Source organism: Pseudopodoces humilis, chromosome 8 (assembly GCF_049639895.1).
Source record: "Pseudopodoces humilis isolate 2021_Gansu_Grassland_sample_001 chromosome 8, ASM4963989v1, whole genome shotgun sequence".
In the NCBI taxonomy this organism is placed as follows: Eukaryota; Metazoa; Chordata; class Aves; order Passeriformes; family Paridae; genus Pseudopodoces; species Pseudopodoces humilis.
Window position 1 is genome coordinate 7726940 of NC_142207.1, and position 26413 is coordinate 7753352.

Below are 26413 nucleotides of genomic sequence, written 5' to 3' on the forward strand. Positions count from 1 at the left end.
AGTAGTTAGCTGATCATGTCTCATATCTCTACTGGTCTGCAACCTCTTGTAAAATATCCCAGTTTTAGAGACCTGCAGAAGTGACAAAACATTTCACGTGCCCTTTGCTCATTCACATGAAGGAACTTCCTTCTCTTGGCTTGCTGCTGAATTATGCAGATAGCACCTGTATCAACATCTGAAGGCACACAGGGAGGCTCTTGGAGTTACTCCATGGGAGAAAAAGAACAAATGTGATAAGCAGCCTGGAGCTTTCTGTGGCACATGAAAAAGATGAAAATACCACCAATAAACTGATAAATGGATGTGAAAGCGAATAGAACACTGGACTAAAATTCAAGAGACTTGAAAGTATGTGGTAGTGTGTCCTTTCAACTCAGTCTGTCTAATTTAAATAACAAGATGGGTTGCTTAATTTCAGTGACATGTGAAACCAGAGTTTATACTCTTCAAATAAACCACCACCACTCAGTGTCCTGCCATCAGAAAGCTAAATCATGAAAGGCCATATAGACCCAGGGCCAAATTCTTGCACTAGAACAATTTGGGGATTGATTTGCAGTGATGGGGATATATTTAAGGATGGAAGTTAGTACATTTTCCTGCTAAACAATACAGGATTTTTCATTAGAATTTACAAGGCCTGGTTTTTGGGTTTTTTTTGGTTCATGTGAACATACTATTTGTAACTGTGAGTGCTACAAAAGAATTCTGCAGCATTTAGGACATGGCAGTATGTTGTCAGTTCAATAAATGGGGTTAAATTCAATAAATGGAGGTAAAGAAATTATTGCAAAATTGATGGGGGTCAAGCTTCTTGTCAAGTAGGAAAGGCTTTGCATTGATTTATTTTCATTTTTTGATAGTTTGCCTGTACTTTGACATTCCCTGGAACAATTTATGTTACTACAGGCACAGTATAGAGCTGCATTTCCTGCCAACTCATACCCTGATCTTAAACAAAACCATTAGCAGTGTTGAACCTAAAGCAGAAGCAATAGTCTTAGTGAAGCTATTTAGAAGAAATACTTCTTTTATTTAAAAAAAATACTTGAGATTATCGTGGTGCTGTATTTATGTAATGGTGCTGTCACTGAGGGCTATATTTCTATTATTCATATATACATCCAAACTGTGATTTAAAATGTATGGATTAATCATTTCAGCAGAACATGTATTCTTTGCCTAAAGATAGGGCAGATGATGAAAATATTTATTTTTAAAAACATACAATAGCATAAGAATTTGGACATTTAGCCTCTCAATGATAAAACAAATTACTGTTGGTTCTGCAGCTAGTGCAATTCTATAAGAGGATGTTGCTGACTAACTTGAATTTATTCTGCTGTGACAATCCCAGAATTTTTGAGGGTTTTTTTCATGTAATATTTTATTTAATGTTGCATTCTTTGTGAAAGCCAAATAAGTTGAACAAGCTGTCCTGCAGATTTGTGTGTCCACTAGGCAGCCTCCTTCTCAGTTAGCCTTAGGAATAACGCCAAAAATCAAGATGGAATCAATTCTTCCTGAAGATAGTTGTGTATAATAACCCTATCTGCCTCTTTATTTTTCTTAGTGATACTCATTTTAATCCTTCTAATGTGTTTACCATTAATTCTTTTTAATGTAAGCTTTGAATGTCATAAAATAAATCAAATAACTTGGACAAAAACCCAATACACTATTTCAGCAGGGTTGCCTCTATCAAATACAACACCTCTAATTTTTTTTTTACCAAGATCTATGTTCTGTAAAGTGCTATTAGTTGTTAATTATATTGCCAGCCACTGTTTTTGTGGGAAGAATCCTGGATTTATCATGCCATTATTTGATCTGGTACTGATGTCAGGATAACTTAAGTACAGACCCTTGGCTGCCCGTCTTCATGTTTTAGTAAAACAGAATAGACTAATCAGTTATTCAAAGCTCTGGAGTTTCCAAACCTTTCAGAAATTTGAGAACTATTATAATTAGGAAATTTCAATCAGTTGTTTTTGAGACTGTTTTTGTGTGCATCAGCCGGGACTGGTGACTTGATAACACATCTTCTTTACAGAGGCCTCCTCACATTCTCTTCTGCTTAACACAGAATGCTTTTTATTCTAGTGGTGTCCTCAAATCAATAATATGGCTCTTCAGGGTGGCTATTTGTGCCCAGCTGAGAGCTTTCCACATGATACTACTGTTTGTTTCAAATTAAATGAGAATTTCTTTGAAGTAAGAACTCTGCTTCTCTGAATGTCTTTGTGAAATGTCAGAGGTCCCTGAACCTCCTTGTGGTGAAGGCACCAAGATAATAAAACAAATCCATCAGCTGTGCAGATGGATGAGGCTAAGGACTCGGTATTGTCTTCTTTTGTAGAATTTCTGACTCTACGTAACAAAAACTTAAAAAACAGGTTTTTTTCATGTATGTTCATGGCTCTTAGTTAATATTTGAGCTATCAATGAAAAAAATCATCATCATGTGGTGTGACAATCAGCTATCATATTATACAGCCTGAAAAATATTGGAATGAGATTTCGATATTAATTACTATGATTACTTTTGAAGCTCTGTGTTTACATGGGATTTTGATATAATCTTTTACCTGCAAATCTCCATACATTTTGCAAGTATTGATTTGATTTATCCACTTCAGGAGTTAACTACTGAATCCAAGTTCAGAGAGAGGTATAATTACTGTCCAGAAAAACCTAGCTTTTCACGAGGTCTGACTCAGTTTTCTGTTCTGATTGATTAAATTTTCTTCTAACTTTAGAAAAAAGGCTTTCATTTATGTCTCTCACAGCATTTGCCATTTTAAATGTTGTTTCACACCTTGTGAAGGACTTGAAGAAGAACCTTAGGACTGTGTAATTTGTGGTCCTCTTAGGAATTTTAAGGGAAAGTTCTTTTTTTGAGTGAATTGATTTTGGTAGGATTAGTTAATGAGGCACAGTGCTATAAATCCTGTTGTCAAATGACATGTAGGGGAGTAGATAAATGAGATGAAGTAACATTCTGTACTCGTTTGGATTTGGGCAGCACATTAGTGTCACGTGTGGGGTCAAAATGCATGGTTTGGAGCACTCCTGTTCAATGTCTCTGGGTTATTTATGCTGTTTCTCATAATGTGGTTCAATCATAACTAGGGACAGCTCTTTAGCCAGACAACTTCATTTTTCTATAATACTCAGCACTGTGATCCAGTGTCATTGGAGATTTCCAGTGCTGGGGTTCCTAAAAGAATACATGCAAAATAGCCTAAAGGAAGCTGCACAAACTACCATGTTCTGTAATTGGTAACCTGAAACCAAATAACTGTCTATGAAGTGCTGTTCCTTTTTATTCAAAATGAATAGTTGAAATACTTCCTCTTTAAAAGGAGCTGCTGTTAATTCCACAGTTCACAATCTGATTTGCCTTCCCAAACAGCAGCTCTAATAATACTGTCCTAAACTACATCAATCCCACCCCATTTTCCATCCATGGTCCTAAAATAGCTTAGTGAGCTCTTCAAATGAGACTTCATTAATTTTACAGAACATACCAGAGGTTATTCACTAATGCTGTATATCTGGAGTTCCTGTGGAGTCAATTAAAATAGAGCTACATTTTTCTGAATAAGTGAAGCATTTTTTTTATGATCACATAACCTTTTTCTCTAGTCATGTTTACTTCCCACTTCATAAAATTCAGGGATCTGTAATGAATATCTCAGGCATTACTGAGGATCAAGGAAGTTCTTTTGTGTTTCCTTTAGGCTTAATTTAGAACTTTTCTTATTTTTTTTTCCATTGTTATAATAAAATTGTTTCATTTAATTAAGTATAAATCTCTTACATGGGTTTTAAATAATCTGAGAGAATCATCGTTTAATCTATTCAATCTTGTTACAAATAGTGGAAAATTTGGAACTTTTTTAACTGTAGTAAATGTAGTAATGATGTAGTAATTGTGTGTTTCTTGGTAATTTTGCAGGTTTTGATATTATCAAATACAAAGTATTTTTCATAGAATGAATCCCAGTTAATTTCAGATTTCTTTTCTTTTATCTTGAGGTGTGTTAGATTATTTTTCTCACAAGAAATGATAAATCAAGCGAGTGGAAAAAGGAAAATGTTGCAACAGTTCATTCCATAGTGTTTTAAATGTTTTGCAGATGGACCTACTTAGCTTTAGCCCTCCTTTGCTAACATTCAGTTCACAAGAAAATTCAATATTTTGCGGCCCATCATGAATCACACAGAATATGGACTGTCCTAAAATAACCATAACTTTGTCCATCCAGTCACCAGATATACAGACCAGTACAGGAGTTTTGTTGGAATCACTTCTAAGATGACATGTGAATAGGATGTCCAACAAAATCTTTTGGTTTTCTGCAAAACTTTACTTCGGTATATGGCCAAAACATAGATGTACTGAATGAGATGAGCACGCTATATGGCATAAACTGGTAATTTTTAAGCTCATAAGGCAAATCAACAAAACTGTCTTGTTTTTGTGTGTTGTAATAAGGATACTCTAATTAATTTAACATGCTGGTTCTCTCTACAGATGTATTAAATTCTCAGTGTGCTTGCTAACTGCTTATTTTTTTGTCGTTGCAGATACAGCAGTGGTTTATAAAACCAGGAATGGACATGTTGTTGAACTGAACGTAGAAACAAATACAACTACATTATTACTGGAAAATACAACTTTTGTAAGTAATATATATTACCTGCTTTCTCAGTGGAAGTCTGCTTACATTTTTTTTTTTTTTGTAACAGGAAGGAGAGAGTACAATTTATAAAATTTAGAGTAGATATGTTCATAACCTAGACAATATTACATATAAATGAAAAATATAATTCATTCCTCTGTCAGTGAATACTTTCTGAATGAAGTTATTAGTTGTTTTATTCAACCTACGTGTAAATAACCAAGATGTTGGAGGATTTGCTCTTGGCTGTGCTTTGTCCAGAAGCATCTGAAGGATGGATCACGCTTGGTGTATGTGATGGGGAATCTACCTGATGTCTGTTAGGAAAAAAATATTTCATAAAAGGTGGGAATGCTGCTTAAATATTGAGAGTTTTTCACTATTAGATAAGGGGGAAATTGTTCAAGATTCATAGGAATATTTTCCTTAAGGGAAGTAATTACAAGAAATGCAAAGAAAAATGTCATGTTAATCTCTGGTTTAGCTGTTTCTCTGTGTTTTAATGGTAGACTAGATGATTGAGGATTATTCCTCTTGACCAGTAAAGGTTATGTACATGAATGGTTTCTGACTAGCAGTAATTGCTAAGAAGTACTTTAATACTTTAGTCTGCATTTTCTTTTGCTTTGCTTGGTGCTGTTATTCTCAGGGATACCACTTACATTTCACCCTGTAATTCTCGTTTATCAGGGTTTTGCAGCATAATTGTGTGGCTTGCCAATCCTTCCACATAAATACTCCTGCAGACCACTGGCTGTTATTGTTAATCCCTGTACTTTTAATTTAATAAAATCTTTTACACCTGCAGACTCAAAAGGATGATTCATTTTCATCAGCATTCTTTGGCAAAGGCTGATTTTATTCCTGGTCTGTTTCTGGCCTTTGCTGATAGAGATTCCTCTTTTCAAAGCATAAAGCCTCAGGTGACCTTTACTTCTAACTCCTCAAACAAGAAAGAGGAGAGTAGAACTTCAGGAGGAAGAATTTGATGCTGATTTCCTGGGTCAGTGTAAAGATGGAGGAGGATGGAGGAGAGAATTATATTTTAATGTTCGTGTGTGATTCCCCTTTTGTGAGCTGCATCCTTCCAAACGCTGGGATGTGCCTCAGGGTACCTCTTAGCCCAAAAAAGGCTGCCAGACACAATTAAAAGTGGGTGGAAGGGTGAGTTTCTGTAAAGTACAAAGCCTAAAGCATTAAGAAGCACTTTCCCTGTTCCCCATTTATTCCAGTGTGTGTGAGCACTTGCCTGGCCAGCTAGGCCTGGGTCAGGCCTGTGCGAGGCCTTCAGCGCAGAAGTTGAACACGAGCAGCTGCTTGGGCATCCCTGGCTGTAAAACGTGACTTTAATGACAAGACTGGAGTCTCCTCACAGAGGAATTCATGCACTTTTGGCTGGAAGTGCTGCAGAGTGTGGTGCCAGCATGACTATAGAGCTATTTCAGGCCATTATGCCACACCGGCCTTGCCAAGTGACGATGGGTTGGGAAGGACAGGCTGCTTCACACTGCGAGTGCTGCCTCGGTTTGCAAAGTTGTTCTTCTCTGGGCTTTTTATGGAACTAATTTATCCTCAATTCACACAAGCCTAGTGAGCTCTAGATACTAGATACCTAATATTAATTAGAAATGTGGGAAACCGATGCAAAACAGATAATATTCAAGCAGCCATTTAGCAATTATGGGTGGAAAAAATAAAAAGCTAAGTGTATTTTTTTTCCTGCAGAGCTCCTCTCTTTATGTAGCCAAAAGTTGAGAGTGTTATACTTAAAAAAAACGTCAATTCCAGCAATTAGTATTCATATGGAGGAAGTATAAGAAAAAGCTGAAAACAGAGCAGAAGGCCCGGCAAGTTTGTTGGTGTATGTTTGGAACAGTGGGAAATGTTCTGTTCTGTCTGTTGACACGGTGGCCAGCAATTCTAACAGGATAACATTACTGAGGCAGGCTGAAATCAAAAGCTGTCCTATTCTTCTGAGCTTGACTGTCCCCAAATTTCCACTGCTAAATGTAATCTTCTAAAGTTAGACACCTGGATCATTAATCAAACATTTTCCTCATTCAGTGTCACATCTGCTTAATCATCAGTGCATAATTAGAATGGTGGTGGTTTAATGACTCTGCAGACACGTCTTGGATTAATAAAAAATACAGCAGAGATCCAACACAGGCAGTGGCAATGCAAGTTCCATCATTCTTCCCTATCAAAGGTTTTTAGTCACCTTTTGATGGGAGTTATTAGTCTGATTTTAGTCTTCATTTGCTCTCCTGTTTGCCTTTGCTCAAGCAGCCATGGAAATGGCAGGGTTTTCTTAGAAATGTTGATAATTGTCCATGGAAAATTGAACTGCTGTGATAAACTCCTTGTGCAGAGGCAAGGGGCAAGTAATGACTCTTTGTCACCCCTGATTGGACTATGTTCGAATCAGCAGCTCAGAGGAGATTTTCTTTTTTTCCCTCTCATTGCTCAACCCCTGAAGCAATCTTCCATTGAGCACAGATCACTGGCTCTTCTTTTGCATCCTAGAGACTGCCACTCTCCTGCAAAGTACTCATCTTTTATCCTTCTTTGTGTTGCTTATTGTGTAGAAGCCAGATATCCCTAATGAGGCTCTGCTGTGCTCACTAAGTAGGTGTATCATCAAAAAGGCAGGTTGCAGTTTTTAAAAAAACCTCTATGTTAACATATATATAAAGATAACAAAATCCCCCAATCTTTAAAAATACCATTAATAATATTCATGCACCTGAAAAGAGGAAAGGCTAGTGTTTTGTCATTCTAGGCTGCCCACTTCTTTTACACAGGGGAAGTATCTATCCCAAGTTCCTGAATTAAAGTACTGCTTTCCAGTATATCAGGTTGTATTTAGAAGAAATTCTTGCACTTCATCAGTCCTTCTGGAATGGAATACTTTTCTGTAGTCAGTTAGTAAAACACTCTGGCCTTTATATAATTAAACTATCAGCAAAGCAATGTTACAGGTAATAAATACAGTGCCATAAGTGAAAAGGGTAGGTTGCAAAGCACAAAGAACATTTGTTAACATCTCTGGGTGTTATTATTTAAGGATGTTCTCTAAGACACATTTTCCTCTGGCTGTATCCATGTAGTACCTCCTGTTTCAGCTATCTAATAAACAGTTAATATCCTTAGCCAGCGGCATGTAAATGTTCACAGCTGGAGGCTGGGCAAGTCTCCTATTAAGAGGAGCCAGAAAAAGCCCTAGACATTAATCACTGTGTGGCATCCTGGTGTTTGAGATGCTGCCTCAATACATGATTACAATATGTTCTCTATCATCTATCTGGGCTGCCTATTACCGTGATCCTAAGTGACAAGCCTGCCAGTTTTTCAGCATTTGTCAATACTTTATTGCACTTTACACTTCCAAAATCAGTGGCATTATGCCACATTTAGCTAAGAAATTTCAGTATTTAGTAAGTATTTTATTTAATGCTTTTGCCATTAGCTGTTCCATAAGGTCAGTAAGAGCAGGTTACCAGCTCACACACAGCCCAGCCACAAGCTGGAGAGGAGAGCATGGAGGACCACATGCATTCTTTAGCTCAGGGAAAGCTGTCCATCTGGTTCCATATTCTAACTCAGCTTCTCAAGTCTGTTTTACAACCCTTAAACGCAAAACAAAATGGAAAAAGCAAGCACAGAGAGTATAGGAAGTATGTGTGGGGACTGTGTGTTCTACTATGGAGCTTTCCAAATGTATTGAATTCTCTGAAAGACACCTGCAGAAGTTTTGCCTTCATTTCTCCCTCTTAAAAAAGCTGAAATAATTATGAAAATGGTAAAACTTTTGTTAGCCCTCAGTTTTGCTGCTCTTGTGGTGCATATATGCAGATACCATGCACACACCCTAACAAAGAGTATCCTCTGTCAGGAATGAGTCTACTGGGACTCCTCCAGTCTTTTGAGTATGGATGATGGGATATATTTTGTATCTGTTGATTTATTTTCACTACCAGGCAATACAAGTGGAATTGTTTTCAGCTTGTGAGCTCTAGAGTAGGGTGCTGTATTTACTACAGCTTTCTCCCAGCTGTACACTTCAGACTCTTCTAACACCCAGTAATTCCTGACTTGCTATGCCCCTTGATTTCTGTGCCTTTCCACAGCTCTTTTCAAGCTCAAAGGGAAACTGCATCGTGGCGCACAGCAAGCAATTATTTCTGAGTTTCACACCTGTTTGCAGAGGCTTGTCAGGAGCGTACCCTGGAGCCTGTTGTGTCACTGTGGACCATCCTGTACACAAAGGTGGAGAGGGAAGGACCTTGCTGCCTGCTATTGGCGTCAGAAGGGTGACAGAGCAGGAGCAGTCTTGGCTCAGGGATCACGGTCAGGCTGTGGCAGCCCAGCTGTCAAAGCCCTGTGGAGGCCTTGCAGCCAAAAGCAGAGAATGAGAGCTTCAATCCAAGAGAACTTTTGGCAGGGACTGTTTCGTGGTGTTTTACAGAATGTTGCTCATAAACAGCCCTACTTGTTCTCTTCCTTTTGATACTTTTTTGGTTTTTTTTTTGTGCTCCCCACCACCACACCCCCTCCCTCTTTTGACAGGAAACTCAGTGCAGCGTCATAATGCAATTACAGTTCCTTTTGTTGATTAATGTAGATTTAATTGCAAGAGTAGTTTACATGCTTATATTTTAAGAACCTTGCATAAGAGATTAATGAAAGGGTGAATAATAGTAAATACATTAAATAACATTATATAACCACATAAATATTAACAGTTGTTACAACACTGGACATTTTAATGACCCACACATTGTAAATAGGTAGTTATGAATATTGTAACATTCTCTCTACTCTCCCATGGTCCTCTAAGTGTCCAATAACCCTCTCAGCACAGCCTTTTCAGTAGAGGGAATTATATGAGGAAAGGTTTATTGCAGTGCACCACTGTGCATCAAGGTGGGAAAGCTTGGCAGATGGAAGGGTTTGCAGTCATTGGTTTGGTGGTGGCCATTGGTTTTTTGTCCAAGTGAAGCAGCTTTCACCATAAAAAATGCAAAACTGTCAGGTTACAGCAATTCTGTTTAACATCCTTAAATAATAGCACCCAGATGTTAACAAATATTCTCTAAATAAAATTCCTGGTAAGATTGTTCTTTGATATAGTTAAGGGTTGACTATGTCAATGTTCCTGGGAAATGTGAGGGGAAAAACTTATGTGATTGACTGGTTAGAGGTTATTGTCTATCAGCAAGGCCATGGTGCAAGGCTCCTGCTTGGTTCTTGTCCATTTTTATGTCCTACAGTTCCAGGTTTGGGGAATTCGGTTCCTGTCTTTGGGAACCACCCACCCATAGCATGGATGTCAGCTGAGGTCATGTTTTAGGGCACATTTGTCTTTTAAACTGGACAGAGAACCTGAGTGTTAACAGTTCCAACACCTGGAATTGCAGCATTTTTTGGTCTAGACTTAATGCTCAGGTGACACAAGAGGCGCCACATTAAGAAACGTAACCTTGGAAACCCAAATTTTTCATCATTCCAATTATAGCACATTTTTTAAATTATAATATCTTTCTCAGAGGTTCCCTGTTTGCAGTGCTGCAAGGCTTGCTCTTCTGCTGGGCTCCACTCTGCTGCTTTCTCCTGGTCCATCTTCTCCTTGCGGTCACAGCAGTGGCAGTGAAGGACAATCCTGTTGTTCCCTGGATTGCCGGTGTCTCCCAAGGGAACTGTGACATGCCAAATGCCTTGTCCTCCTGCAGCTCCTGTAATTCCATCCTACCCAGCTCCTTTTGTGCCATTTGGCCAATGCCTGTCTAAGTTGAGCTGCATACCTGATGAATTCCACTGAGATTCTGCTACACCTTTAAGTTAAATTTTTGATCATACAGGTGTAGGTGTGTACTACAGAGATGTGTAATTTCTTGTCGTGTTGCCACCAAGCTCAAAGTAACATTCCTGAAAGTCTTAAAATAATTCATTCTGGATGAATAATAATAATTAAAAAAACCAACAAAGAAACTAAATCATAAATGAGTGTTAAGGGAACATTAGAGAAAACTGGAGAGGGAGAGTAACAGGAGTGTGGAGGATGAAAGTTTCTGGGGAAAATAGAAGCACAAGAAACTGAAACAGCAGGAGAGGTAAAACAGAAAGAAAAAAAACCCAAACCAAACAAATAAGTAAACTCCACAATAGTGAACATGTCTTTAAATCAGTTTTAAATGTGATATATTGCTTCACTTAAAACCATCCAACTGAAACTATGGAAAAAGAATACTGTAAAGTATACATGTTACAAAAATATTTTTAGAACTCTGGGCTAGACTGTATTACAGATAACTTCATCTGTTTGCTCTATACCATGTTTTTGAAAGGTTATGAATAAGGCACTGATTTAAATGTCATAGTAGTTAATATCCACAAAATCAGTAAACCAAACAATTTATAGTATGTGAAAGATGAAGAGAGTTGCCAGTACATCAGTAGCTCAGAACTAGGGTTTAAGAAAACAGGACAAATAGAAAGAGCTGATACTAGAGGCCCTTGCTGAGGATGCAAAACCTAAACCAAGGCTAAAATTTCTCTTAAACACAATCATAACAGGTATTTCTGTTGACAGGAAAACACACATAACATGCAAAGTTAGAAAAAGAAATATTGGCACTGGAAATCAAAATACGTTGTTCACTGGAATTCTATGTTCCATTTTAATCACCCATATGGAAAAGTGGAAAAAGCCAATTCTCCTTTTCCATGCAAAACTATATTTTAGGAATTCTTGAAAAGTAGATGAGAGAAGAAAACTGGAAAGCTGAAGGACAAAAGCCTGCTCAAAATCTCTCTGTCTTTTGGCCTGGATTTGGCTTTTACTGTTGCAATCTATGGTGGCAGTGAGACCACTGAGATCATCACATCATGCATCACTGTCAGGAGAAGAATTAAAACTCTTATCACATGAGCTATTTCAAAGAAACCTAGAAATACAATGTTTCATATGGTTAGACCTGATTTTCCAGTCAGTGGGGGATTTGGTCGAGTAAAGAATTAAACATCAGGTGTAAGGATCATTTATGTCTGAAAAAGTGAAATTATGTCAAATGCAGCAATATAGGAAAAATGGATAGCAGGTGTGTGAATTAAGCAGGGAAGACTGCACAAGTGTTAAAAAACCCTACATTTATTGTGTCTCAGAACCATACAATAGCGTGGACTGTAACCAATTTAAGGATTACAGCAATTTCTCCAGTCCAAGTATTTTCTGGTTGCATAGAGTTGATGTTTTTCATAGGGATTTCAGCTCTTGATGGGGCTGGGTAGAGGGATATAGGGAAATTCCCTTCCTTTTTCCCTTATGGTCTGCCATGCCTCTGTTGGGTTTGGAAGGGGATTAGGGTGTGCATGGAGTGCACAGGGTTGTTCTAGCCCAGTCCCTAACTAGCTGATACTGAGCAGTGATGCAGAGTGAAAACAGCCCTGTTCTGCATCCCTGGACCGTGCCTAATTAGGAAGCTTGATTTCTCCCAATTTCAGAGCTTATTTGTCCAAAATTCCATTTTTTTAGAGATAATGCATAGCAAACCCATAAGGTTATAGTCACACGGGGCAGCATTTAGGTCTGTCTTCCTTAATGAAGGCTAAATATCTCTTGACAAAGCAAGAAGCTTGAGAAATTGTGGATATGCAGACCTGTGGAACAGCTATCTTCCACATTTTGGATAACAAGCCACCTGGGGGATTTTAATTCCCCATGTATTTCCAATGTGGTGTTTCCCCAACACTTTAAACTCAAAAATGTGTTCTCCTGAGAAGAGAATAAACCCTTGGGGTCAGAGTCCTCACAAACTTCTTTTTAATGAATAAATATATCTAATCCCCTGTAGGGAATGACCCCATAGATAATCTCCCAGAAGTTTGTGGGGCATACATCTCTTCTCCTACAGCAGGGACTGAAACTTCCTTTTAAGCCCTTCACCAGCTGACCTAATCTCCTCAGTCATGGAGTCAGGCAGCTGTTGGTTGATGAAATCCCTTAGACATGGTTGTAGGGGGAAAAAGAGAATTTTGTCTTTTGTTTTAGTGACTCACAGATCATGAGTTTACTTGCCATGTAAGGCAGGAGGAATGAGTCACGTGATTTAATTTCCTGTTCTTAATGTATAAGGGCTTTCTCTGTGCATATGAGTAGGCAGTTTCTGAATTAATTGCCAAAATTGTGCTTGTCTTTACCAAAAAAAACCTTCCAAAACCAGAATTTTGAGGAAATTGTAATCACTTTAAGTCACTTAAATCTCTCTGCGTTTCTACTAGAATTAAACACCTATTTCATTAAAGGCTTGATTGTAAATCGAACTTAAATAAATGGGCTAATTATGTTTTCATGATAATTTAAAGAAATCAGCATTGCTATCAGCTTTGGCAATGAGCACATGATTTCTGCTGGTCTAATTTTCAGTTTCTTATTCCTGAGGTGAAGCATTCAAAAGTATGAAAAAGCTTTGTACTCCTTTTACCAAGAATTATGCCATTACACACATAGTGTGTAAGTCCTATGCCAAAACAGACATAACAAAAAGAAAACCATTTTGCCCAAACCCATTACCACACAGTTTTTGGCATTGAATGTACAGTGTGTCTGCAGGCAAACACAATTTTGCAGGTGAGTGCAAGCTGAATAAACGAGGTCAGTGGGATTCAAAAGACTTTAAATCCCAAATCCACAACACTCTGTTTGAACATGCAAGTAGTTCTTGCTGGTAACTGCCAATAGCTTGTAGCTGAGCTGCTCAGGTGTTTGCAGGAAGAGCTTCATTACCTTTGTGGTGGCATAATCTGTGACTGCAGATTTTTGTGAAATATGTGAAATGGTAGGAGCTGCACTCCCTGGGAATGAATTTGGAAAGTTGCCTGGGTTATATCATGCTGAACACTGAGGTAGTGGGGCAATAATTAATAAACTGCTAGAAAGCAAACAAATTTCACATCTGAAAATATTTGTAGTGAAGTGCCAGGAAAAGGGAATGTTACTCATAGATTAACGTTAACTTAGTTTCTGCTTAAAGATGATTAACTCATAAAAGCAAATTTGGGCACAGGAGAAATCTATTCTGGATGCTTTATAGATACAGAGGAATGGTTTAAGGTGTGTTGTCTTTTTTTTTTCTTTTTCCTTCCTTCTTTCTCAAGACTGTGGATTTTTCTTCTGACTTTTAATTCTGTTATGCTGCTGAATCAAACAGTTTATCTTCAAAAATATGTTTCCCTTTAATTCTTTTGGATAGCTTGATTCTAACTATATTACCTAGGAACCTGAGTTTAATCTATGTATCACAATATAGCATCTTTTCAGTTTATTGGAGGCTTTTTTTTTTTTTCCCAGATTTAGCTCCTTAGCTACTCTGAATCTAATAGTTTGTGGCTTCCTGCTTTAAACCCCTGTTGAATTCATTAGTTTAGCAGTAGGATTAGGCTAAGCAGAACAAGATGCTTAAGAAATAAAATAGTGGATAGGTCCTGTTCTACATAGCTATTTTTTATTTGTTTTCATTTTATGACTTTGTGGTTCTGTTATTTTTTTCTGTCCTACTTTCTTCTATTCTTATCTGCATTTTTCATTTCTTCCTTTTCCTTTCATTCTGCAAATAGATGTCTTGAGATTAATTTAAAATTATTTCCCTCAGTGCCTTTTAAAGCACTTTCCTATCTTTCTCATGCATTAGATTAATTAAATTATTTCTGCCATCAGCATCACTCCTTGATGGAATTATAATCTCGAATTCAAGACTGGGTTTCAAATAGTCTTGAGTGGATGTAAAGAATTATTAATTTTATAATGCTACCTTATGTTTCACTTGGCTCTCTGCTAGGAATTTCCTTTGTTCTAAGACAGACTTTTGCTTTGGTTCAAGTTGTTTTGCAAAATGTTTGTATATGTGATGTTAAAAGAAAAGCTCTAGAGACATAGTGCACACCTATCCTTTGTCTTGCATATTACCTTTAAGGCTAACCTAGTGATGAATCTCCCTTTTAATCTCTCCAACCAAAGTTGGAGTTCATTCCTCTGGGAATGAATTGGTTATAGTTGTTATCCTTGAGCTTAGTGCTTGTAGTGATGATCAAGAAACTCATCAGCCTCTTAATTGGTATTTAGTGTGGAAGCCAGATTCTTCTGTTGTCATTGTACTGATACCAGCTAACTAGATTAAAAATTGAGTCCTTCTTTTGTGAAAATTACATCAGTTTTCTAAAACAAATCTGTCTTACGGATGTGAAGTTCTTAAATGAGATGTAGGAAAATTTGGGAAAAGGGATCTTATTAATTTCCTATTGCAAACTCACTTTTACTGTTACTTCATTGCAGGTAACCTTCAAAGCATCAAGATACTCTGTTTCACCAGACTTAAAATTTGTTCTTCTTGCATATGATGTTAAACAGGTAAGCCAACCCTTTGTAATTAAAGTGCTTCTAAATCAAAACTCCCAAAACCTCATTGCTGTGTATGTTTCATTTGCAATTCCATATGATACAATATGACTTGTATTCTTGATTTCTCTTTACAAAACCTTCTGATTCCATGATGGCTGTATTTAGAAGTGTGTGGAGGTATTGCCTGGTTCTCAGGAAGGTAATTGGCTGTGGCTCCTCTGAAGTGCCATGCTGGTTTTGGCAGCAGTTTTCTAACCCTTAAACTGCTCTCTTACTACCTGTTCATGTGAAATCCTATATTTTGATATTCCTTCTGTTTTAAACAGCTACACTGATCATTTATGGACTACACATTAAAAAAAAAATGTCTAGGTTGAATCATGTCATGGAATTTTTATTGTTGTCTTCAGGAGTCTGAAGTGTGATAGTCTGGAAGCCTGTATAATGCAGTGTATTCTTTGTTTCTTAAAGTATTTAGAGATTTTGTAGGCTATTACATTGTCAAAAAGAGTTTTGATCAATAATACCATGTAGAGTTTTCTAAAATAAATCTCGAAACACTGAAAGGATAGCAAAAAAAAGTTTTATGAATTTCCTCTGTGTATATTGGTGCTTGTATAAAAAATGCTACTAAAATATGAACTACTCGTCATGAAAGAATAGTTTTGGATTGATGAACTCAATGGTTATTTGAACAACTTTGGGTTGTTTTGTTTGTTCTAACAGTGTTGATATAAAGTGATTTGTTAACTTGGCATTTCATCCAAATAGGGTTTTCATCTACCAGTTCTGCTGGATTCCAGATCAAGCTCTCCTTACTATATGCATATATCAATATATATCTTGAGAGAGCTGTTGTTCAGTTCACTGTGTTTTTGGTGAAGGGTTCATGTTTTATTCCTGTCTGAAAAACACTTGCTCCTTGCTTCTTCCTTTCTTGTTTGCTTCTTATTTTGTGAAAGAGTTTAATAACCCCTCGTACTGACTTAAATTCCCCATTTCTTCTAATGAATTTTTGATTTTGGATGGGTTTTTTTGATTTGTTTAAGATTTTCTTGGTACTAACATATATAGCTGATATAGATAAATAAGGAAAACGTGAAAGTATCTGTCACACTTTATTATATCTGAATTTGTTAACACCAGGGATGAACCCCTGCTCCATGATGGTCCATTGACATGCAGAGAGCTCTCGGTGTGTGCTGATTCTATCAGTTTGCAGTAGAATCCTCTTTCTGTATTTCAGTCTTGGTTTTGTTGCAAAAAGAAACTTTTCTGTCCTTTCACAGTGAAGTTACATAAAGGAAAGAGGTTTGCAGCATTTATATTTTCTGTCTCAAGGTTTTCTTTGCTCAACTGTTTTGACAAGTAATTAAAATAAGAAATGAGCAGGGGTTGGCAAGCAGTTTGTGGTGGTAATCCTGGGTGGTTTTGGATGAGGTTTGTGTTGCTTAGACTGCTCCAGCTGAGCTCATGGCTTTCAAACCAGAAACATACTGTGATTGTCGTGTCTTCTACAAGTGCTGGTGGTGGTCCTAAAACTCCTAATAGCTGGATGTTGTCACTCAGATGTAAATAATGCCTTAGCTCCTGAATCTGTTGCTTAAGGTGGAAGGAAGAAGCACCAAAAATTGTGTCAGACAATTTATCCAGACATGGCAAAAAAATCTTATTGTGAATAACTGCGGGAAGTTGTTTTTTTCTTTGTTTTTTTCTCCAAATTTTCTGACTCTTGGGATATTTGTTAGACTGGTAAAGCACTTTTGTTTCCTCCAGCTGTCTTGGAGAAAAGGTATGCAATGCCTTGGAAAGCCTGTATATTTCTTCTTAACTAATTCTTCTGAATCACATCAAGGGTTAAGTTAGTGTTAATAATTCTTGCGGTTTAGGAATTATTTCTTTTCCTCAGTCAGCCAGACTTACTGCATCTGGATGAGAGGAAATTTGCCTGTCTACCTTTCTTTTCCCCCACAGATGATAACTATAAATTATTAAATTTATTGACTATAAAATCAATACTAAGCAGCATAATTTAATTGGAGAGTTTCCAATTAGTTTCAGTAGAGCCAGAGCAGATTTTAAGTGTAACTTTTTATGAAACTGGGAATTTGCCTATTGTCAAAATTACAGCACATGGTTGAGTCTAATAATACCAGTTTTAGGAACCACAAGTAACGTATAACATCTCTCCATCTGCTATGAATTGCCACAGATCTCTGGACCTTACTAGCTATATTTGCTCCTTATTTTTCCTTCTTTGTTAAGATTTAGGTGTATAATTGTCCTGCAATGTATTTGATGAGATTTCTGCTTTTGAAGACTGCCAAGACTTTGGGTTTTTAAAATTATAATGGTTGTTTACATACATCAATCTGTGTTCTTCGTAACATACAGTAATACAGCTGGAACAGATTTATTAATCAACAGTTTTACAAATAAACTAGTGTGTTTCAGCTGAGCAGATTGGAGGGAAATAGAGACAAATACTTCTTCAAGACATTTTGTCATGAAATTGTAATTAGAAACAAGGTTATTTTGATGTTTGGATTAAAAATAAATGTTGAGTTAAATTAAATAGTCGAATATTTATTTTACTGTTGTCAGCATTTTCTTTAATCTATTTTATGCTTGGAATGGCAAACTTTAATTAAATTTGCAGTTGTTTCAGCACAATTAAGAATATCCTCCATGCATAATGAAACATAAATCTGCATGAAAATAAGCCATCTTTGAATACAAAAGTAATAATTGAATGGATCATTTAAATTACACTTAATACAAGGACAAAAACCATTTCATGTGGCATAGCAGCTGTTATGGTATAGCTCTATGAAAATATTATGGAGAAAATCCTTTTGCTAAGGAATTGGAGGTGTTGTACACTGATTTCTGGACTTCAGGCTCCCTCCTTCTCCCTCCCAGAACACAAACCCTGGGGCTGGCTGGTGTTTCCAGTTGGGACACAGGGTGGTGCTGATCCTAGCGGTCCTTTCTGTGTGTTCTTTGCTGTCGTACTCCATCACTCTCCACACTGCTTTTCATCAATTCTCCGAGGTTTCTGGCTTTGCCAAAGCTTCCATGGCTCAGCTGCAGTGTGCATGGTCTTTCTGTCTGTAGCTCACCGTAATTTGGTCAGTGTCACTGAAAAAGTCTCGTTGTGCAAGGCAGCAGATCAGAAATAGAAACTAATTTGGGAAATGAGCTCAGACATCCTTGCTGGATGTCAGGCCATCCTGATTCTTCTGGGACAGTGTGAGGACAGCACCAGGGAAACCATTGTACCTATTGTACGCAAAGAGGGGACGGTTTTGCAGGGCTGTATCTTTTTGATTTTTCTTTGAAGATTGTCAAGGTGTGAGCAATGAATGTGATGATGACAGCATATCTAAGCTGGTTGAGATTTCAAGAGGAAAGATTATTTCACTGTTGCTTTCAATAAGGACTGTGTTAAAATGGTATTTTAAACTTTTCTCACTCATCTGATGGTATAATTTACAACTACCAAAATCTGATTTATAGTTTTGATAAGAAAAGGGAGATTAGACACTCTGTTCTTGTTTAATGGTAAAGAATGGGGCAGTAAATTTTCAGAAGAGTGAGAATTAAGGTCCTAAGAAATTATTTTACCATTGGGAAACTTTGATGTTAACTTGGTATCACATCCCTCAGCAGAATGTTGCAACTTGTCCCTGGACTCCACATGAAACAAAAATAAGCTTTATTCCAGATATTAGTGATTTTTTGCTCAGACATCATGGACATGTTCTCCCAGTGCTCTTGCTAAGCATAATTTGCCACAGAAGAGCAAATGAGAAGTAGATGAGATAATTTCCTCTCTTTCCTCATGTGATGAAATCCTTGTGATTTCTTTTTTTTCCTCTCCCTACAAACAAACTGTTCTTTCCTTTTTCTCTGCTCAAAAAGCCATTTTGAATGCCAAGCTTCAGGATTTTTTTTTCCGGATTTATTCCCTTTTCTATTAATAAAGCATCATCTTCTGTTTTCAGTACAAGATTAATTATGTGTGAATTTTTTTAGCTCTTGGTTCAGAAATGTTCTCAAAACCAGATTAAAGTTCAGCTCCAGTTTAGTGACCATTTGTACTCCCTAGAAGAGGAAATATTTTCCTGAATTAGGACCTCAAACCATAATGTTTTTTAGATAGAGAATTTTAATAAAACAATATATTTAACTTAAAAAAAATATATTTTAACACTTCTTATGGTAAGATCAGGATGAAGAATGACCCAATCCTCTTCAGAAAGGAAGGATAAAAATAATTTTAGATCTAAATGTCATACATCCAAAGGAAATAGTTCAAAAGTGTATCTGTTTAATGTGATAGAGTTTAATGTATTAAAGACAAGAGTCCAACATAGCATTTGAAGCAAAGAACCCCCAAGTTACTCTCTGCTGTGTGCTGATGCCTGTCATCACTTTGTTGCTATAATATCTTTATTTTTAGAGGATTATGACAGGGAGTACTGACCACGGTTTACAGCAAATGAAAGCCAACCAAGTGACATTCTCCTCAAGCTTTTGGAGATTGCCTCTGATACAGACTTATTCAAGTGCACTGAAAGGATCTTCAGGAGTTTGTCTGCAAATTAGGAGAATGCATGAGGGGAAGAACTCACTGAAGTCTTAAATTATGATTTTGTGTTCTGTATAGAAGATTATCTTCCAAGCAGGTGGAAACTAAATGTTCAGTTGTCAGTGATATTAATTTGTGGATTTTTGTTCTGAAAAAGTTGAAAGGTAAAGAAACTACCTTGCACCATGTCTTATTTTTAATCACAACACTGGTTTTAACACGTGCAGGTGTTTTCAAGATAGTTTATCCAGTGCTTGTGGAAGTCTGGCTGTGAAGAGCATTATCTGCAGTACCAGCCAAGGGTTGGAAAAACACATAGCAAAGATGAAATGAAATCTGTTGCCTAGCACATGGAAACAGCATTTTCTCAACAAGATTATTTCATACAAAGGAATAACAAAAGACTTTTTAAACCAGCAGCGATCTGGCCAACAATATTTTATGTAGCGCTCTCTATGAAGTAAAGATCTGATATAAAATTCATGCTATCACCCTTTTCCTCCAGAAATGTATGCTTCTTTAGATAAACCTGTTTTTTATGTGTAGTTCTGCAGGTCCTCAGGGTAATCTTTCATCTCTCATTTGTTCATTTTGAGACAAGTCCAGAAGCAAATCATGCATGTGCACAGTCCTGAACTTACAAGATCGTAAATAAAAGTCTGATCCTGACATGACTTTCCCATTCATCTTTATCTCTTGTCAAGAACACGAAAGACCAATTTTTACCAGCTTTAAGGCAGCAAGAAAAAAAAAAAAATAAGAAGGGAATTTTAAGAGAGATCCACCCCCAAAATCTGAGCTTATTTCTTGTAAATAGTTCTTGTGATGTATTTTATTCCTCTCTTAGGTATGAGAAGACTGGGTGCTGAAAAGGTCAGATATTGACATGGAAGTAGACTGTTCAGATCTTTGCCTTTTCAAGGCTGTTGTTCTACTTTGAGTTGAAGTTTTAGATGGACAGAGTATGGAATTGTAACAGCTAGGGCTGTAGGTTATGTTGGCATAGTGCTCTTCTTTTTCATATATTTGACTTTGTTGAGCTCCACAGACAAGCAAGGTATTTTAAAGATGTAAAAAGCCAAGGTCTTTGCCTGAGGAGATGATGTCCTTTGTAGTAAAACCTGGCAAAATTAATTTAATGAATTATCCCTCAGGAGTGTGAATTCATTTGAATACACAGTGTCCCACGTCTGTCCAGGATTTTACCTAAATTATGTGGTAAAACGTAGTAGCTACCAGTCCCCATAAATGGCTGATGGGGAAAGAGTCTATTTGATGGTGAGAATCATGGACATTGATATTTGTTTCGTATTTTTCTGAAAAACAGACTTTACCTTTCGTTCCTGTGGAGTTGTTGTCCTTTAAGTGCTTGTGTTCAGTCCATCAGACAGGTTGCTGCCTTGCCACTTATTAGAATTAGCAGAGTTATACATAGAGGATCTGCATATATCTGCAATACTGTGTAAAAATTATTGGTGTATGTATTTGTGATGGGATGTTGGGGATGCTCTCTGTCCAGGTGTTATTATATAAAATTACAATTATATAAAATTTACAATTTCTTCTTCTAAATAAAAAAAACCAATTGAACTAAAAAGATGAGAAACTGGAGTACTATGGGGATGCTGCCACTGTTTCTTTAAATCTAATAACTATCACTTGTCACATACCAGTCCTTATGCATCCACTTCCTGTTTTTCATTAGGGATGTGTTGATTGATATATGCAAGTTCAGCCTAGTGTAGCAGTTAAAAAAAATAGATAACTTTTCTTAATAAACCACATGAGACACAGTGTTGCTGCTTTTCAAGTAACTTCCTGAGTTTTTCTGTTCTATTTATTCTTACAGGATTGCTGCTCAACCTCAGGTTTTAGAAGCAAGCAAAATAAATAATTCTAATTGAGGTAGAAGATAGCTTTATTCCCTTATTCAGAGTTTCCAGAGCTGAAAAACCAGAATTTATGTTTCAGGTTCTTGTTCAAAGCCTGCATTGAAAAACAAGATTGTTCTTTGCTGTTGTTCAGTAAAAATGAAGGCATTTAGCTTTTCAAACAAAATGTTTATTGACAGAAAAAGTATTTCTTTTCAATAGTATTGTCACTCCTATCAAGTATGAATACTGTTATTTCAGGAGGACCTAGGTGGTGTCCAGCTGAGTTTCTGAGATCCAGCAGCTTGGAAGCTCAGTCTTAACTGTGATTTTCACGTGGTTGTATTTCTACATCCCATAATAATCCATGGGGACTGGAGTCCCACTGTGCTGATGCTATGGAAACAGGCAATATTGCACTATTTAAGTCAGCAGTTCCCCTAATCTGTGGACAATTTATACTATAAAGCATAAGTTCTGCCTTCTGCTGTGAAACTGGTAACTATCACATCCTCCCTGTCCCTCTCATGTGCATGGAAAATGTGCAGAAATGACCCAAAAATGTCCATTGTAGGTGAAGAGTTTATCTGTCACAGCCCACAGAGAGAAAAACCCAGTGTTTGAAAGGTGTTGGGATTTTCTCTGGTGTTTTTAATTATCTCTTCTATGTGCTGGAAATCGTGTATGACTGAAAGCCAGTTATATACAGTGATATCGTAATGTTTGGGGGGTTTTAGAAGATGGGGTAGTAATGATATTTTTATCAAAATATGTGATAATAAGTCTTCCTCAACCGTGCTGAATGGAAAAAAAACAAGAGGCTGTTTTTATAAAACAAAGGACAAGCAAGGACAGCCTGAATAAATAACAGGGCAAGGACTGTTAGGAGTCCTAATTGGGGCCTGTATTAGTAGCTGTTAAAGTCTGGAAAAGCTGAACACAGCTTTAATTTGGACTGAGATCTGTCTGTTTTCACCACAAACAAGACTTAACTGGTGCACCCACCTGTTTTTAACAATTCTATATTCTGTGATCCTGAGAAATAATAATTCCCTTCCTTTCTACCATAAGAATATGAACTAAAAGAATATTTTCTACGTCTTTCAGTTTTGACAGCAATGAATCATTGCTACTTCAACTGCTACTCAAATTGATTTCTCAAATACAAGAGCTGGCTCACATCAAATACTGTGAATAAACGACTTCTGAGGAGCAAAATCACTTCATGGGTCTGACTGTCCCGTTATGTTAGAACATTTTACTGAAAATGCCATGTATGTTTTATCTCATGTAGATATCCTCATGCCCTATAGTGACTGATTTCAGGTCTGACTTAAAGACACACTCTTTTCATATGGCCTGCAAATAAACAAAATGGAATTACCTAAAGAATAGTCCTCTAAGCAAAGGCTTGCAGACCAGTTCATGTGTTCAATACACTTAGAAAATCCATTTTAAACAATGGGCTTTTTTTGCTTTTATTTCATTTTTCATAATAGCCTCTCTCTGAAATTCAATAATAATGTCTCTTACTGAGAAATGTGATATGCATTATAGCTTTCTCATTAAACTTTTAAATAAGATACCATTAGTATTGATGAATGTAATCCCAAATGGTCACTTAATCTTAAAATCGTCATTGATCACACATTCAGAATTTCAGTCTTGCAGCCAAAATAGTATATATTGTCAGTGGTCATGAATTTTATACCAATAGCAATTAACATCTTTCTTTGGCTGCAGTGTTATGAATTAGATTTACAAACTAGGGATGACTTAGTGAGTTTCTGGTTGATGAGTTTTTTTCCATAACAACATTTGCTAAAGAATCTTGTCAGATATATTGATATATGAAATAGAATGCTTAAGCACAGTCTAGAAACTAAAGTTGTCATCTTTTAAAATATTTTGGTTTTGACTTTTAAGAGAAATTGAGGCAGAGTTATTCCACAATGTTCACTTATGAGCCACAACGTGGTTAAAGTCACCCTAACAGTAGAGATTGTTTTCAATATCTTTAGAAAAACTGAACCAGATGTCTTTGTAAAGGAGCCATGGTGTTTTTCACATGTTAAATTTGTCATAAAATCATAGAATGGTTTGGGTTGAAAGGGACCCTGAAGTTCATCTCACTCCAACCCCTGACATGGCCCGGGACACCTTCCACTAGACCAGGTTGTTGGCTCAGGCCCCATCCAACCTGGCCTTGAACACTTCCAGGCATGGTGCAAGGATGATCCATGAGAATGTATTTAAATATACATATATATGCTTATATTTAAATAAATATCAACTGAATATTTGTTTAAAATATCCTAGAATTTAAATAACAATACAGACTAGAAGCATAAACGAAGCAAAAAGGGTAGTACTTCTCCAGTCTTCTCCATGCTCTCATACCTGTTTTGACAGAACTCTGTCAGTGATGCTGTCTTGAATTCAAAGCTCCTAAACGTAATCTGCAGTTTTTATTTCAGTTATTAAATACAATCAAGCCTAATTAGACTTTGCCCAGAGAAGCTGTGCACCTTCAGGCCTGCTTGGATCAAGCCCTGGGCTCCCTGGTGTGGGTTCAGTGCTGATCCTGCTTTGTTGAGGGAGTTCAGCTGGTGGGTTCCTGAGATCCTTCAAGTGTGGCTGAGTCTCTGAGTCAGCACCATCACACCAGCAGTGTTCCCCCTTGAGATAAAGATTCCCAAGATTTTAAAAAAACAAAGCAAACAAATGTTATATTTTGGATCAGTTTCCAAGAAGGAAAACAAATGTCAAATATGTACCCAAATGTTCAGTTTCATAAGGTTTCAGAGAATATGTAAATATCCCTTAAGCCATTTTCAATAATTTTATTTATACTTTTATTAAGATTAGATTTGTAATCTCCAGGTGTTTCCATATCTTTGTGTATATTACAAATCTCATCCTTTGCTGCTCCAGACAAATGGACAGAGGCAGTTCTCACTGTATCAATCATATTTTGTTGGAAGAAATTCTGAAATATTTCTCTGCTGCAAAAATGAGGAAAATCAGAAAAAGGGAAAACCTAAGCTTTGACCAAAGGTTCACAATCACTTTTTGTTATGATCAAGTATCAAACAGGCTGGCCAAATCTGGAAACCAATTTTTCTGAAATGTGAGAGGGGGAAAAAAATAAATATGCTTTTCAATTATTCTGCATAATTCTGTCTCTACCAGCAGTGCATATTGAATAATAATTAAATTTTGCTTAAAATAGACAGGTTGGGGGAAAAAAAAATGTAAGTTGAAAAAAATCATAGCATGATCTTATGACTTGCAGCTTCTTTTTAATTTTGAACATCAGGTTCCTGATCAGAAGAATATAATACACAAACTGAAGGTGTAACTATAACACTCTTAGCAAATGTTTTAATCTTGAACAAGAGAAACTCAAACTTTTTCAGCAGGGATGAAGTGTTAGCCTTTTTTTGTTTGCTTGTTTTTCATAAGGATTAAAAACCTAAGTATGTTGACATCTGAAAATCCTGGCACTGTTTTGGAGAAAATTAGTAACTTCAAAGACAAGTTCAAGTATCAGTACCTGTAACAATGGCAAATGGTCCAAAAAATGAGCAAACCTGTTTAACAACTGTCCCATGCAGAATGTCTGCTCTTCCCAAATGTCTAGATTCTTCCAAAGAGGATTGAGAACCTAGAGGGTGCCATGGGTGCTCCAGAGCTGCTTGTCACACTTCAGAAAACCAGTGCAAGCACATCAGAATTTAATTTTCTTCTACAATCTTTCATTTTCACTTCACAGGAAATATCATTAACTTGATATTCAAGTAGCCATCGTTATCTAGCAGGCTCCTCAAGTGCTTATCACTTTTGAACTTGATGAAAATGCAATTAAAGTCAGGAGAACTTTTTCCATTGTCTTTAAAATGGACTTTTGGATTAGCCCTTGTCTACCTATCTCACAAATGTAATAAAGTCATCTCCACAGTGTGACAGCATCAGCCATGTGGACAATGAATAAGGCACAGGATTTTCAGCAGGATCTTGCAGAGGATTTATCAATGATTTCAGCAGCTCATCTGTGCTGTGAGCTGGCCTTTAGGTCTGTAGTTTGCTTTTAGCTTTGTTAAGATCAAGTCAACTTGTTTCTCATGGTGTTCCCTCTCTTAAGGGACAAATGTGACAGACACTTCTGACAGTTTGCTACTGTCATTGTTATTTTCTGTAGCATTTTGAGTGCAATTCACTTGGCCCTGATGCACTGTCAGCTCACAGTGTTTCTAATTGCCATCTTCACTGTCATTATCTTAAAGATATTTTAAAATAGTTTTCTTCCAGTGGAAAGCTTCCTGAAGGTGACCTTCATCTGCTTTTTGTGGAAGCTGAGACAAGAGATGATTCAAGTTCTTGTCACTGTCAACTTTGTTTGCCCCTGGTTTCTTGTCTGGCCCTTCCTTTGCTGTTTTATGTGACACATATGTGAAGGTTCTGAGCTTAACATGTTTAAGAGGCTGCAGAGGGGAGAGTGAGACAATTTATTCCTCTGCTTCTTCTCCCTCTTTGGTAGCTGTGCTTGGTGTGGTACCACTCCTGCTTTGCATCAGCTCTTCTCTCTTTGGGATTGATGTTCCAAGAGTAGAAGGTGAACCTGGCCTTTGATTCGTTCTGGGATCTTCAACACCTGTGCTGGCTGGGCTCTCAGAGCAGAGAAAATCAGTAACTCATTCTCAGTGAAAGCACATCTGAATCTCAGCCTCTCCTGTGATAATCCCCTGTCTCTCTTCTGTCCTCTGGGGATGGCTGAAACTGAGATCTGACAGTCTGCTCAACAGCTTGAACTCCCATTTTTGCTCTGATGGGAGATTTATGAATTTGTATAGTTTATTCC

At 37.0% G+C, this 26413-nt stretch overlaps 1 protein-coding gene across 3 annotated transcripts in view; it reads left to right on the forward strand.

Moving 5' to 3' along the window:
* DPP10 (dipeptidyl peptidase like 10) overlaps nt 1–26413 on the forward strand; it is a 435737-nt gene that overhangs the window by 305148 nt on the left and 104176 nt on the right. For 2 of the 3 annotated variants that reach the window (XM_088058794.1, XM_005519624.3), the window contains exons 4-5: nt 4597–4691; nt 15022–15096. In XM_088058794.1, coding sequence (XP_087914920.1) covers nt 4597–4691; nt 15022–15096 — 170 coding nt within the window. Of the gene's footprint in view, nt 1–4596; nt 4692–13540; nt 13596–15021; nt 15097–26413 lie in introns of those variants that run through there. The other variant, XM_088058795.1, reaches the window with a different exon arrangement.